We start from the raw sequence: 14,620 nt of genomic DNA, 5'->3' as shown, positions 1-14,620 counted from the left end.
CTTCCAACTTGTTGAGGCAAGGTCTCCCATTTCTACTGCTGTACTATTTATTCTAGGCAGGCTGGCCCTGGAGCTTTCAAACAGTTCTCTTGTCTTTTCACCCCACTTCTTAAAGGAATGCTGGAATCACAGATGTATGCCACCATCTCAGACTTATTACATGGGTTTCAGATCAAGCTTGGGTCACCAGGCTTGCACAGCTAACACTTTCGACTGCCTAACCATCTCCTTGGTCCACATAATTCTGTTTCTGTGTTTGTGGTTATAGGTTCTTATGTCACTGCTTGGATTGCTTTATGGTGCTAACCTTTCTGTTTATTCGTAATAGAACTATCATTTACACATGTGCATATTGATTGATCAGTTTGTACAGCCAAAGGAAAGCTCTAAACAAGTCATTTGATATTTGAGGTGCACAAAAATGGTCTCTTTCCAGGTCTTAGGTCTTTTCAGCTTATGAAAGTCCATGAAAGGAAGGAAGGCTGTTTCCAGGTATGGGTATTGCAGTGGCTCTAATTAAGAGTCTTGCTGAGAAAAGCAAAGGTCATGGACTTGCTGTTCCTTCCTTTGTGAAAACAGGTCCACAACTTTTCAACTGAGTCTCATTCTAAATTGGTTTGGGAAGCAGTTGAGTTTCAATTACTGAGAAGCTTATATCTCACAGTTCAATGACATGTATCAGGCACCTAGCAACAGCGCTCTGGTGGGTAACAGTGAGATTTTAATTAGTATCTTGGATCCATCTAGAAATTTATTCTAAGCTCATTTGCTTGAAGGAGCCCAGCCTTGTCTAGGACCTGTTCCAACCTGTTTTCACAAAGGAAGGGACAGCAAGTCCATGACCTTCACCTTTCTGAGCAGATCATCATCTAAATTCAGGGTTCTTTCTGGAAAATCAGGTAGTTCTTGTTCCTCATGTGGTGCTCAGAAAATTCAGGCTTCTGTCTTTGTATGGTGTTATGAGTCAAGGGTTTGGTGACAAGAAATAGAATGTCCTTTTCTGTGATCCTTTGTCCTGTGCTTTCAAGCTGGGGTCACATAGTCATCTTCTCACTCATCAGGACAGCAGATGCTCAGGATACTCCCCTCTCCTCCACATCATGTTTGAAAGTCACTGGCCCTGTTATTTTTTTTGTTGGCAACTTTTGAACTCATATCTCATTCTTTAACCCTGAACAAATCTAACTTTCCTATCCTGGAACTCCTCTTCTGCCTACATAGATTCTAGACTGCACACAGCTGGATCACTGTTTCCAAAAACCTAAGAAGTAGACCAATTTTGTCTTTACAGTTCCCAAGAGTCTTGTAAGAAAAACGTTCTGCATGAAATACATAGCACAGATCATCAAACTATACACTCGTGTGTCTTTCATAGATCTCTGAGGGCAAGGCCTTGGGAGTCCTTATGTTCACTATTTGCTATATAAACAGAATAAAGACTAAGTTTCTTTAGGTGGATGTTGGCCCCTCTCCTAGTAATTGCTCTATTGCCATGAGGTGACACCATGACCAAGTCTACTTATAAAGGAAACATTTAGTTGGGGACTGGCTTACAGCTAATAAGGGTTAGTTCATGAACATTAAGGCAGAGAGTATCATGGCAGGTAGGCAGCCGTGACACTGCAACAGTAACTGCTAAGAACTCACATTTGATCCACAAGTTGCAGGCAGAGAAAGGGAAATTGGGCCTGACTTGGGGTTTTGAAATCTCAAAACTCTCCCTCTAATGATACACCTCCTTCAACAAGGCCACACCTCTTTCAACAACATCACACCTCCTAATCCTTCTAGGACAGTTCCACTAACTCAGGACCAAGCATCCAAACATGTGGGCCTACGGGGATCATTCTCATCAAACCACCAATGACCCCTACCTACCTGTCCAGTGTTGTATCTTGTTGTGCTCCCTGTTCTAGTGCCCCAATAACTCTGGATCTTTCCATTTCACACTCCTTCCAACAGTGTATAGAAGGCTTCATTTTTTCATATCCTCACCATCATTTTTTCTTTTTTATGATATCTATACTAATGGCTATGAAATGCCATAACATTGTATTTTGGTTTATAATTCCCTAATTATTACAGATATTAGGTGTATTTTCATGTGCTTATTGGTCATCTCTGGTTTTGTAGCCTAAAAAGGTGAAAGAAAAGAGTTGCCCCGAAGTGAGATGGGAAATGCTGCTGAAAGAGCTGTTTGTGAAGGCCAAGTGAACAATTAGATTCAGACACACGTTGGATCTCTAAATTGATATATTGGGAAGCAACATGAGTAGCAGTTAGGTGGCAATTCAAATAGCATGGCCAAATAAACTGGGAATTACTAACAAATAAAGTATGCACATCTCATGAGATTGTTTGGAATTCCAAGGAAGTTTTCTAAAAAAGGGAAATATGTGTGACTTGAGTTCTGAGATTGAAAGATGGGAAATGAGGAGGAATTGCCTAGACCCATAAGGGCTTTATTCCAAACTACTGTGTTGTGTTGAGACCTGTCTAGATAGCTCCTGGCTTTCCAAGGATGCTCATACTCAATCTTTCCTACCCTCTCTTTGTCCCACCTATAAGATTACTCATATACACACCCACAGACAGGACTCATAACCAAGAATGTTAATTATGTATGCTGTGTTTTATATTACATGTTATGTTTCAACTCATATTTTATATATTTCCAATTGCATTCTGATTTTTTATTATTTTAATTTTAAATAGCTTGTTTTACAGAGGAGGGTCCAGGCACTCCGCTAAGAGTCCAGGCTGAGAGAGCATCCCTCTCTGTGTTATGGACACATGATGTCTGTTTGTATTCCAGGGATAAACACTGATCCATAGCTCAGGACCCCATAGGTTGCCCAGGTCTCTTCATTGACTCTCACATTGGGGGGGTCTGGATCAGTCCCATGATGGCCTCCCAGCTGTTGGTCTGGGGTCCAAGAGCTCTCCCCCTTGTTCAGATCAGCTGTCTCTGCTGGTTTCGCCAGCCCATTCTTTGCCAATTTGCTCATTGCTCCTCTCTCTCTGTCACTGGGTTCCTTGGGTTCAGTTAGTGTTAACTATCGGTGTTTGCCTCTGCTTCCATCAGTCACTGGATGAAGGCTCCAGGATGGTTATAGACATCAAGTTCATTATCAGGAATGGGCATTCGAGGTGGTCTCTCCACTATTGCTTAGCTTGCCAATTGGTGTCATCCCTTTAGATCACTAGAGGTCACACTGGTGCCTGATGTGTCTTCTAACCTATGATTCCCTCTTCCACCTATCCTACCCCCCACTCAACCTTCCTGTTCCCCCATGACCTACTCTCTCTTCCTCTTCTCCCCCTCTCTTCTTCCCAGCTCCCACTCCCCCCCCACCCCTCGCTGTTTCCCCATCTGTTCAAAGGATCTTGCCTCATTCCTTTTCTCTTGGGTACCATGCATATATTTTAGGTTCTTTCTTGTTTCCCAGACTCTCTGTCAGTGGAAGTGCAGACTGGCACTATCCTGATCCATGTCTAAAATCCATATATGAGTGAGTACATACCATTTTTGTCTTTTTGTGACTGGGTTACCTCACTCAGGATGGTTTCTTCCAGCGCTATCCATTTACCTGCGAATTTCAAGATCCCATTGTTTTTTTCTGCTGAGTAATACGCCATTGTGTAATTGTACCACAATTTCTCTATCCACTCTTCAGTTGAGGGGCATCTAGGTTGCTTCTAGGTTCTGGCTATTACAAATAATGCTGCTATAAACATAGTGGAACAGATGTCCTTATTGTATGAATGTGCATCTTTTGAGTATATGCCTAAGAGTGGAATTGCTGGGTCTTGTGGTAGACTGATTCCCATTTTGCTGAGGAATCTCCATACTGATTTCCAAAGTGACTGTATGAGTCCGCACTCCCACCAGCAGTGGAGGAGTGTTCCCCTTTCTCCACATCTTCTCCAGAATAAACTGTCATTAGAGTTTTTGATTTTAGCCATTCTGACAGGAGTAAGATGGTATCTCAGAATTGTTTTGATTTTCATTTCCCTGATTGCTAGGGATGTTGAGCACTTCTTAAGTGCTCATTTTAGACTCCTCTATTGAGAATTCTCTATGTAGTTCTGTAACCCACTTTTTAATTGGATCCTTTGGTGCTTTGGAGACTTGCTTCTTGAGTTCTTTGTAGATTTTGTAGATCAACCCTCTGTTGGATGTGGGGTTAATGAATATCTTTTCCCATTCTGTGGGCAGCCTTTTTGTCTCATTGACGGTGTCCTTTGCCTTACAGAAGCTTCTCAGTTTCAGGAGGTCCCATGAATTAATTGTCGACCTCACTGTCTGTGCTACTGATGTTATGTTCTGGAAGCAATCTCCTGTACCAATTTGTTCAAGGGTACCTCCCACTTTCTCTTCTAACAGGTTCAGTGTGACTGGATTTATGTTGAGGTTTTTAATCCATTTGGATTTAAGTTTTGTGCATGGCAATACACATGGATCTATCCACAGTCTTCTACATGCCAGCATCCAGTTATGCCAGCACCATTTGTTGAAGATGCCTGATTTTTTCCATTGTATAATTTTAGCTTCTTTGTCAAAAACCAAGTATCATATGTGTGTAGGTTAATATCAGGGTTATGAAGTTGTTTCTATGGAAATTATTCACATTTATCTGATAAATCATCATTAAGTGAATTTTACTTTATTTTTTCCATTTCTACTAGTAAATAGAATTTACTTTCCAGCTTATAAATGCCACTAGTGAATTCTCAGAAAATGACCTTAGAAAAATTAAATCTTTATAATTAATACAAGATCCTTAGGAAGAAATGAAAAAGGTATCTCCTCTTGTGGAAAAGGGGTGATGGAACATTTTTATCATAGAACTAGTTTGAACTGTTCTCACTATTTCCAAAATGTCATTTTTATTGAATATCTGCTTTCCTTCTTTGAGTTTATAACTCTGCTGCATGTCAAGTAGAGATTGTTTTCCTGAGCAGTAAAAAGCTTGGTTTCCACATATTTTTCTTTTACTTTTGAGATTACAATTACATCATCCTCCCTTCCCTTCCTTCCTTCCTCTACTAGAGTCTAAACCCTCCCACATATCTATCCTTAGCCTCTTTCAAATGCATGCCCTCTTTTTTCATTAATTGCTGCTACACGTATATATGTATCTATGTACTCCTAAATATAATCTACTCAATTGGTGTGTTCTCCCCTGGGGAAGAATATTTCCCGAATTCAGCATTCCTCAATTGCCTGTCGTTCTTTCCCCATCCACCTTGGCACATCTATTGTTGTCCTTGATCAGAGCTTCCCTCGCAGATTATTTTACATATATCGCCACATCGTCTCACTGAGTGACTTAGCTCCGGTCAGAAAGAACTCTTGGAAGCTTGCCCTCAGCTTTACTCCCAGACACCTGTTCCTTAGCTGATTTGCTGCAATACATTACAGCCATGTGTGTGAATATGTGCTGAGATTGTGGTCCTTCAGTGAGTCACCAAACTTGGGGTGGTATTTACAACCTCTGTCATAGCAGAGGAACTATCAAATGTCATACTAGACAAGACCAGGAGGTCAGAGGCTCAATGCCATAGTTCATGTGTAGGTAATGTCCAGTGCTCCCAGTGGATAGGCAAACTTTCTTTGTCATTGGGTATCAGATGCTTTTCATTTTAAATTTATCCTGTAAATTCTGAGTTTTATGTTTGTAAATGCCAGCAGGAAGACTAGGAAGGACATACACCTTTGGTAATCTTAACACCATTTGGCCCTAAGATGAAACTCATCATCCCGTTCACTCAGTTCTACTCAGATGGTCCTACTTCAGTGCATGTGACTAGGAAATGCTGTCTCTTTTGACATCTGTTCCTAGCAGCAATTGTTCTCTGTGAGAGGAGGGAGGGTAGGGTGTTCATTATTGATGATCTGTTAACAATTTCATTATGGACACTTGTTAGGAGCCTATCCTGCCCTCCTCTGCCCTCCTCTTCATGTAAAGTGCTGTGGATCAACACAGAGAAAGGAAATTGTTTTTGTGCATTCAGAAATTGACAGCAAAAGGGGACTGATCACCTCAAGACTGAAGAGACAGAAAGGCTCAATTTTTTCTGAAAGGTGTTTCCTATCAGAGTCCTGTCTCTGTTTCTATAGTAACTTGTAGTCCTCTCATAGCAATTGTCAGTATGTATTGAAACACACACACACACACACACACACACACACACACACACACAACACTTCAAATAAATATCTATACTTGAATTTATATATATTCTGTGTGTGGGCACTATGTGCATCAGTATATTCAGAGGTTAGAGGTCAATATCAGGTGACATCCTCAATCTCTTTCTACCTGTTTTTGTTTTGTTTTGTTTTGTTTTGTTTTGTTTTGTTGAAGCAAGGCCTGTCTCACAATGTAACTCTGGCTGTCCTGAAGCTTTTGTAGATCAGAGTGTCCTGAATTCAAACAGATCTGCTTGCCACTGACTTCTGAATGCTGTATGCTACCAGGCCTGACTCAACCATTAATTTATATACCTATTTTTTAGGATAGTGTCTGTCATTGAACCTGGAGCTCCTTAATTAAGCTACACTATGCAGCAAGACCCAGGGATCCTGCAATTTTTTTTCTTCCATGCTGGGATTACAGGCATGCTACAATACCCAGTTTTTATGTGGGTATTAGGGAGCCAATTTAAGTCCTCATGGCAAGCATTTTACCAGCTGAATCATTTCCACAGTCCGATGAGTATTATTTCTAAGGTTGTAAATTCAATTATGTATATTTCCAGTGCCCAGTATGGAACCTAACTCTTCCCAGGTATGCAGAAAATCCATAAATAAATAAAAGAATAAAAGAATCAGTGAAACAGACTGCAGTCCTGGGCAGTGAGTGTACATGTTCCTGATTATATTTTTTAAGCTTTCTAAAAGTTGTGTAACTTCTCTGAAACTCAATTTTCAATGGTAGAATAAAAAGAAAAAGTACCAACTTTGTGGGGTTATCATGAGGATTTCCTGAAATGAAAATGTCCCTTCCTTCTGTCTCTTGTGGAAGACCCATCTCTGTGAGAAACCCTTTTCAGGGAATTTGATCTACTACTTTTTTTCCTGGAACCTCACTTTTGGGTTCCCTGTCAGTCATTTCTCAACTTACACACAGATATATTCTAGACTTCTTTATAGCAAACAGCCGCACCTGGGAAACTCTTTTCATTCTGTAGCTCTTCGTCTCTAGCTCAGACTTCCAACTCTAAGATCTTTCCTTGGTGTCTTCTTCACAAGTTATATCTAGAGGTGTATTAAATACTGTCAAACACAATTCCCGGTTTTCTTCACCATACTCAGACTACCTTCAGGGTTTGGGGTTTTTTGTTTGTTTGTTTGTTTGTTTGTTTGTTTTTGAAGCAGAGTCTCACTATGTAGCCCTGGATAGCCTGGAATTTACTCTGTAGACCAGGTTGGCCTCAAACTCACAGAGATCTTTCTTTCTACAGATTTTTAAAATTTCAGTAAATATTTACCTGTTTTCCAGATCAACTCCCTGGGCATCATTCTCAATTCCTGGGTTTACACTGGATTCTAAACCCCTTTCATACCATTCTCCACTTGACATGTTAAGCATCTCTTGCCTTGCTTGTGTTTTAGAAGTAGAGTGGACAGGTGATCCTTGCCTTGTTCCTGACCTTCTGAAGAAAATATTCAGTCTTTCTTATTGAGTATGATTATTTTTTTTGAGATAGGGTTTCTTAGGTAGCCCTGGCTGTCTTGGAACTAGCTCTATAGACTAGACTAGACTAGACTAGCCTTGAATTCACAGAGACCCACTTGCTTCTGCCTCCCAGTGCTGGGATTAAAGGCTTGAGCCACCACTACCTGGCTGATTATGATTATTAACCATGGGTTTTTGTAGATTTTCTCTGTCTAGTAATAGTTTGCTGTATAAAACAAAATTGTCTTTTTTAACCATAGAAAGATACTGGGTTTTCCAGTCATGGTGATACATGCCTTTAATCCCAGCACTCAGGAGGCAGAAGCAGACCGATCTCTGAGTTCAAAGCTGCTCTGATCTACAGCTCAAGTTCCAGTACAGTCAGGACTACATAGAGAAACCCTGTGTCAAAAAAGAAAGAAAGATGTTAGGTTTTCTCAAATGCTTCTCCTGTGTCTATTAGGTATATTTCTGGGTTCAATTCTCTAAGATTTTATTGGATTTTTGCATCCCAAAGCATTGTTTTTCTAACAAATGAAATCACATCATTTCTTCCCTTTAAAACTCTTCCCTGGATTCCTTCTGTACTCGGGGGATTTCTTAGACAGTTCCACCAAAAATGCCCTCCCAAATATTTGTGCTTGTCACTCCTTGATCTTGGTCCCACTACCTGCTGGTCACACTGCAAGGTTCTCCTCCTGGCTTCTCCTGGGAACAATTCCAAATTGCCAAGTCTTTGCCACTCTGAAAATCCTTCTCTCTGGCAGTGCAAGTGTGAATGGATCTCAGTGTCCAGGTGAAGCATCCCTGGTCACATTACCCTCACATGTATCACCTGATTACCCTGTCGGTTGTCCTGCAGGTGATTTATGCCCTGAATACCCGCCAGGATGAGGCAGAGGCCAGTGCTGAGTCACTACGAGAAGCCCACCAGGAGGAGCTCCAGGACACAGTGGCTGAAACCAGGACCAGGCTCCTGCAGGAACAGGGCTACACCAGTGAAGATGCAGAGACCCTTCTCAAGCGCATCCAGACCCTTGAGAGTGCCTTGGAGCTGCAGAAGAGGCTGACACAGGAGGCCCTGGCTGAGTCAGCCTCCTGTAAGTTAGAAACCAAAGAAAGAGAGCTGCGGGTGGAGGCCGAGCATGCCGAACGGGTCCTAATACTTTCCAAGGAGATGCTGGAGCTCAAGGCTGATTATGAGAAGAGGCTCCAACTGCTGACTAGCCACGAGGGCCCGCAGTGGGGCCAGCTATCCCAGGAGAGCCCCGATGCCACAGCAGAGTCTGGCCAGCGACCGGAGATGCACCAGGTCCTGCTGGAAGTGGAGCGATTGCGAGCAGAAAACCAGCAGCTGAGCCAGGATTATGCCCGCAAAGCAGAGGAGCTACAGGCCACCTATGAGCGCGAAAATGAGGCCATCCGGCAGGCCATGCAGCAGTCAGTCAGCGAGGCCCTGTGGCAGTGGCAGGAGAAAGAGTCAGGCCTTCGAAAGAACTTCCAGGTCCAGGAGTCTGCCCTGCAGGCTCAGGTCAGGAAGCTGGAAGGGGACCTGGAACACAGAGGGCGCAAGATAAGTGACCTGAAGAAGTATGCCCAGAAGCTGAAAGAAAGGATCCAGGTAAAGTCTTTTCTTCCTCGGCAGGCCATAACAGGCAGAGCTGAACACCCACCACTAGCCGGGCACTGTGCCAAGCACTCCCCTCCCACCAAGACCAGTATTATTGTTGGTATCAATTCTCCCACAGTCAGCAAATATTTATTAAATACTTACTTTGCACTAGGTCTAGGTTTATGATCAGAGGATGCACAGTGAGCTAGACTATCCCACGCCTCAAAGAGCACAAAGCCTTACAGTTTACAGATGAGAAGATAATGGGGGTTGTTAATGCCTGGCCCATGTGGCCACACTGTAAATTTTTCAATTCTGGCTAGTCTAATTAATTATTTTAATTTTGTGTGTTCATTCTATAGAAAACTTGACTCTCCTAAAATCCTGAGGACATTTTTGTTCAAAGAGAGCAGACCCATTGACAAGTCAGTTTTACAAGTCCCGCAGAAGCACAGAAAGCCATCTCTCAAAGCTATGGCTAGCATTTCTATTACTCCCCAAGTATTTTTTTCTACATATTTTTCTTCTCCCTGGAGAAGGGTTAAATAACTTTCCCAGGGCCACACTGCCATTGGAGGGTGGGTAAGGATTTGCTGACAGACCCTCTAGCAATAATCTACACAGGCTTGCTGCTGTTTCTGCAGCTGCCAGTCCCTGAATCTGTCATATATAACCCAGTGTCTGGTATTCGTAGTTTCTTCTTCGGAGGAGTCTTCAGGGCTGCTAATCCTAGAGCCTCATGACCCCTGCTGTGCCGACCTCATCCACCTTTCAGATCCAGCAGCTGTTCTGTGCACTTGGCTTCTTCATCCAGAAAACTAAGAGCTTCCCTCTGTTTAGGACCTCGATGTGCAGCTGAGGGAGGCTCGGCGGGAGAATTCCGAGTTGAAGAGCACTGCAAGAAAACTCGGCGAGAAGTTGGCTATTGCCAAAGACAGATTGATGCTACAGGAGTGTCCTGTGACAGGGAAAGCTGGTGAGGTGCCCCACATTGATTCCTTTAATATGGAGGATTAGCCACCAGGTTAGTCTGGCACCAGGGGTTGTCTCAAGACTGAGGGAGCAGGAGCAGGACCATTGAATCTGACCTACTAAGGGGATGAATCAAGACTGTGCTGGGCACAGAAGAGTCAGCGTCACCAGCTCCTCACCTGGAGTGGCACAGGCCAGATAGCTAAAAGCTTTGACGCAAAGGAGCTCCTTCCCCTCACAGTGTTCTCCATGATGCCGCTTGTTTGCTTCATCTTCTTCATGACTGAGGTGGGCCTTGCATTTTTAGCAGTAATTTGTACAGTTCCTTTATTGGGTCTTCCCAATGATTTTGTGAGACAAGTGTTTGTCATTCTCCCATATTATAAATGATGAAGTGAGGCCAAGAGAGGACTGGAGGTCAGCTAAAAGTCTGGTGATAAAAGCCAGTGTTTAGACCTAAAGACATCTAACTCTAAGTGTCTTTAACTAGGATCTCACAACTAAAAGCTCTTGAATGCTTGAGCTATGACTGTGTTGATGGCAAAGGCAGGAAACATGGACTCTGCCTTTGGGAAACTTGAGACATGGTTCCATTGCAGCCCTTGCATGCTTTGGGATAGGGGTGTTGCCCAGGGAGCAGAGGACCAAGGTATCTGGGAAAAAGAGAAAAATCCCTAGGTTTATGTTGGAAACAGAAGGATGTCAAGGGTTTAAAACAGTAATATTTAGCAAGGGCACAGGAAACAGAGAAAGAAAAAAAAGGAAGGAAGAAGTTATAGTTATACCTATTGCTTCTTCTTAAACTCTGATGAATATACATATACTGGAAAACATGATCAACTTTTTTAGTTCATAGAACAAGAAAAAATATTTTTATTCAGGGGGACAGAATGTGGCAATTATTTAAGCTCAGGATACTGTTTTGAATGAGGATGAGAGTCATTGCATTGACCACACTTGAGGGCTGCAGTGGTAAGCAAGACAGTTGAGTAGCAGACCTAACTTCAGAAGACCTTGGATATGAACATCTCTATTGATGTGTAAACTTACACTTGCAGATGATGTGAAGACTGAAAGTGAAGTCCTGAGGAAAACAAATGACCTGGAAGCCTGCAAGCTTCATCCTCAGCAGGTCCAAGGCTTTCCCAAGTTGTGTCACTGCAATAAAAGAGGCTCAGAAACCCAGGTATTTTCTGACAAAACTGGGGGTGGAGAAGTCACAGACAGCTGGCATGAGCTTCAGGTAGAGGCCATCCCTCTAACTATGGTGGATCCACTTGGAACCTCAAGCCCCATTATTCAGGAATGGATGAGGCGTCATTGATTTGATTTGATTGATTTGATGTGTATGGATGCTTTGCCTGATATCTGCAAAGTCCAGAAAAGGGCACTGGATCCCCTAGAACCAGAGGTACTGATGATTGTGAGACATAATGTGGATAGTGGGAATCAAACTATGCTCTTAACCACTGAGCCATCTTTCCAGTTCCAGACAAGTTACTTGCCATATCCATGCCATTCAAACTTAGGAGAACAAAAATATAGAAGAATTTTCCCAAGTTTGTATTTACCAGAGAAAGTAGGCATTGCTTAGATCCTATTTCCACTCAAAACATCTGATACTGTGACAGCCATGTCATTCTAGAGAGCTTTCTTCTAATGGTATACACAGTGAAATCTCTTACAAATATCAAATATATAGTCTTGTAAAATGCTCCACACCATCTAATACTTGCTATGAAATCAGTATATAAATGTAGGAAAGAGACATGGACCTTGTCTCTCTCCGGCAGTCTTACAAAGTTGTATTTCCATTAATCACAGATTGAGAAAGAAGCAAGTGGTGAGCTAGAACGAATGAAGCAGAAATATGAAGAAGATCTTCGTAAAGTCAGACATCAGACTGAGGAGGAGAAGCAGCAGCTCCGAGAGCAGCTGGGGAAGCGCCTTGAAGAGCTGGTGAAGAAACACACCGTGGAAATGAAGTCGGTGCGCTCTTCTGTGGAAGTGGACAGAAAGAAGCTGAAGGTGAACTGTGCTTGCAGATTGTTCTAGGGTTGTCCCTTTCCCCCACCCTTCCCACTCCCCTTTCCTCTTTCCTTACCCAAACTTTTATTGTGCTCCTACTATGTGCACATCTAGGCAGGTTCTCTGATGACAGGTAAAGAAAACAGTCACTGCTCGTAGGGGGCAGAAGGTCACTAGGGGGCGGTAATGGGAGACACCTGATGTGGAGCACTCTAGCTTCTGGAGTTGCTGACACAGAGAAGGATTGTGTCATGTGACATTTAACTTAGGGAAATTCAATTCTGCTTACACAACAAAACCAGAAAAACTCCACTAACTGAGAAGAATTCCAACTCTGGTGCCCACAGGAAGTTATTTAGCTACCCCATCCACCTATTCTCTGAAATTCTTCTTTCCCCAAGTTTCTTATTAAGATCGTAAAAGAACCTCTCTGAGTACTGTGAGGGTTGAGGGACAGAATCCATACGAGGAAATAAAGCGTCTACTAGTGCCCTAACTCAGTGGCTGTGCTGACCGTACCTCCCACAGAGACAGGACATTGTCCACACACAATATGGGGGACCCTCCTTTGTCCTATTAGCTAGAAAAAGTGTGTCACATATATGAGGACTGTAGGGAAACTAAGGCAGAAGGATCATGAGTTCAAGGCCAAACTGGGCTATACATGGAGACCCTGCCTCAAAAAAGGGGACATGTAAATCAATATTATTATTAGCATGGGAGAAGACATCACTTGATTGAGATAAGCGTCTTTGTGGTTTGAGAGGTACCAGTGTTGAGTGTTCACTGAAAGATAATCAGATATATCTGCGGGACAGTGTTATACAGTGCTAAAAACAGTAAGTATTCAATAAATATGTATTCAATAAGTAAATATGGCACATGAAACACCCACCCTATTCGTGGGCCTACGCTTTCACTCTCCACAAGCTCTCTGACTGTGGTGTGGGCCTTAACCTCTCTAAAGACAGTGTTTGTTATTCACATTTAAATATGGTGTTACATATGAACCTTCTGCAGCAACAGTTTAACAGACAGCATCTATTAATTATCATGTGGTAGCATGTGAGATAAAAATATTAAGTACCTTTATAATTTATATTAAGTGTTCACAAACACCTTGAGTCTTTCTGATGCTAGAGAGTAAGAAACCAAGTCCAGAGATGTTAGTTAGACAGATAGTGGGTACAACAGTTTCAATTCAGGTTGGGGAGATGGCTCAGTGGCTAAGAGCACTGGCTGCTGTTCCAGAGGTCCTGAGTTCAATTTCCAGTAACCATATAGTGGCTCACAACTGTCTATAATGAGATGCGATGTCCTCTTCTGTCATGCAGGCATACACGCAGGCAGAACACTGTATACATAATAAACAAACAAATAAATCTTTTGAGAGAGAGAGAGCTTCTATTCAAACCCAACAACCTGTCACCAAAGTCTATGACTCCCCACTGTCACATGGAGAAGACAGTCATTTGAAAGCATTTTTCTTCCATGAGCTTCTGTGAACTGTACATGTCCAATCTTCTGACAAACAGACTAACACTCTATTCTGGGACCCCATTAGCAGGAGGGACAGCCACTTGCTCAAGCTGCAGGTTGCCCTGGTAACATGATGGACAAATCTGACTCTCAGTCGTGATCAGGTCACAAGTCCATTTGGGAAATAAATCACATAGAAATAAGCTGTGTTTAGCTCCTGTCACTGCTTTCCTTTTTGTTCATATTTGAATTTGGAAGTGTAAATGAGGCAGCAAATGAGGGAAACACAAAGCCTTGAAGAGGCCTTCAATCCAGGGTTTTGTGAGCTATAAATAGACACAAGTTGTCCCTGTAGCATTAGATTTGCTTTATTTAAGACTTTAGTGTGGGTACTACCCTGACATAAAGGAGCAAATGGAGGGCCGTGGGCTGGATTGGCCTGGAAGACTGCCTATCTCTCCTGGTCACAGGACTAGAGAACATCAGCATACCATCTTGGCAGATGGAACTTAGTGCATGTCCTATAATTAACATTTGCACACAGTACTTATTTGGGATGGGGTGTAAGCAGATTTACTGAGCTCTCCCAAGATCTGCTCAACATGTCTGCATTTCCCATTGCATTTGTATACTTAAGAGTCCTCCTGGGACTCAGATCCATTGGACAGTTCATCAGGAAAAGGAATTTAGTATACAGTAATAGATAGGTTTCTGGAGGTTCAGGAGATTCCACTTGGCAGCTACCAAATGGGTGATAATGTCCCAAATCCACAGAACAACTTAAGTGATATAGTTGTGTTTTGCTTATAAGTGCAGTTTGGCTATCTCTGCTTAAGCCTACTAA

General features: G+C 42.5%; 1 protein-coding gene across 1 annotated transcript in view; it reads left to right on the top strand.

Annotated features, from left to right (window-relative positions):
- Fam184b (family with sequence similarity 184 member B) overlaps positions 1-14,620 on the top strand; it is a 102,368-nt gene that overhangs the window by 31,666 nt on the left and 56,082 nt on the right. The window contains exons 2-5 of the mRNA XM_040747055.1: positions 8,548-9,306; positions 10,138-10,273; positions 11,328-11,455; positions 12,094-12,297. Of these exons, the coding sequence (XP_040602989.1) occupies positions 8,548-9,306; positions 10,138-10,273; positions 11,328-11,455; positions 12,094-12,297 (1,227 nt within the window). The remainder of the gene's footprint in view (positions 1-8,547; positions 9,307-10,137; positions 10,274-11,327; positions 11,456-12,093; positions 12,298-14,620) is intronic.

Source organism: Mesocricetus auratus, unplaced genomic scaffold (genome assembly GCF_017639785.1).
Source record: "Mesocricetus auratus isolate SY011 unplaced genomic scaffold, BCM_Maur_2.0 Super-Scaffold_100006, whole genome shotgun sequence".
Taxonomy (NCBI): domain Eukaryota; kingdom Metazoa; phylum Chordata; class Mammalia; order Rodentia; family Cricetidae; genus Mesocricetus; species Mesocricetus auratus.
Note: the sequence above shows the minus strand (reverse complement) of the source record. Positions and strands in the feature narration are given on the sequence as shown.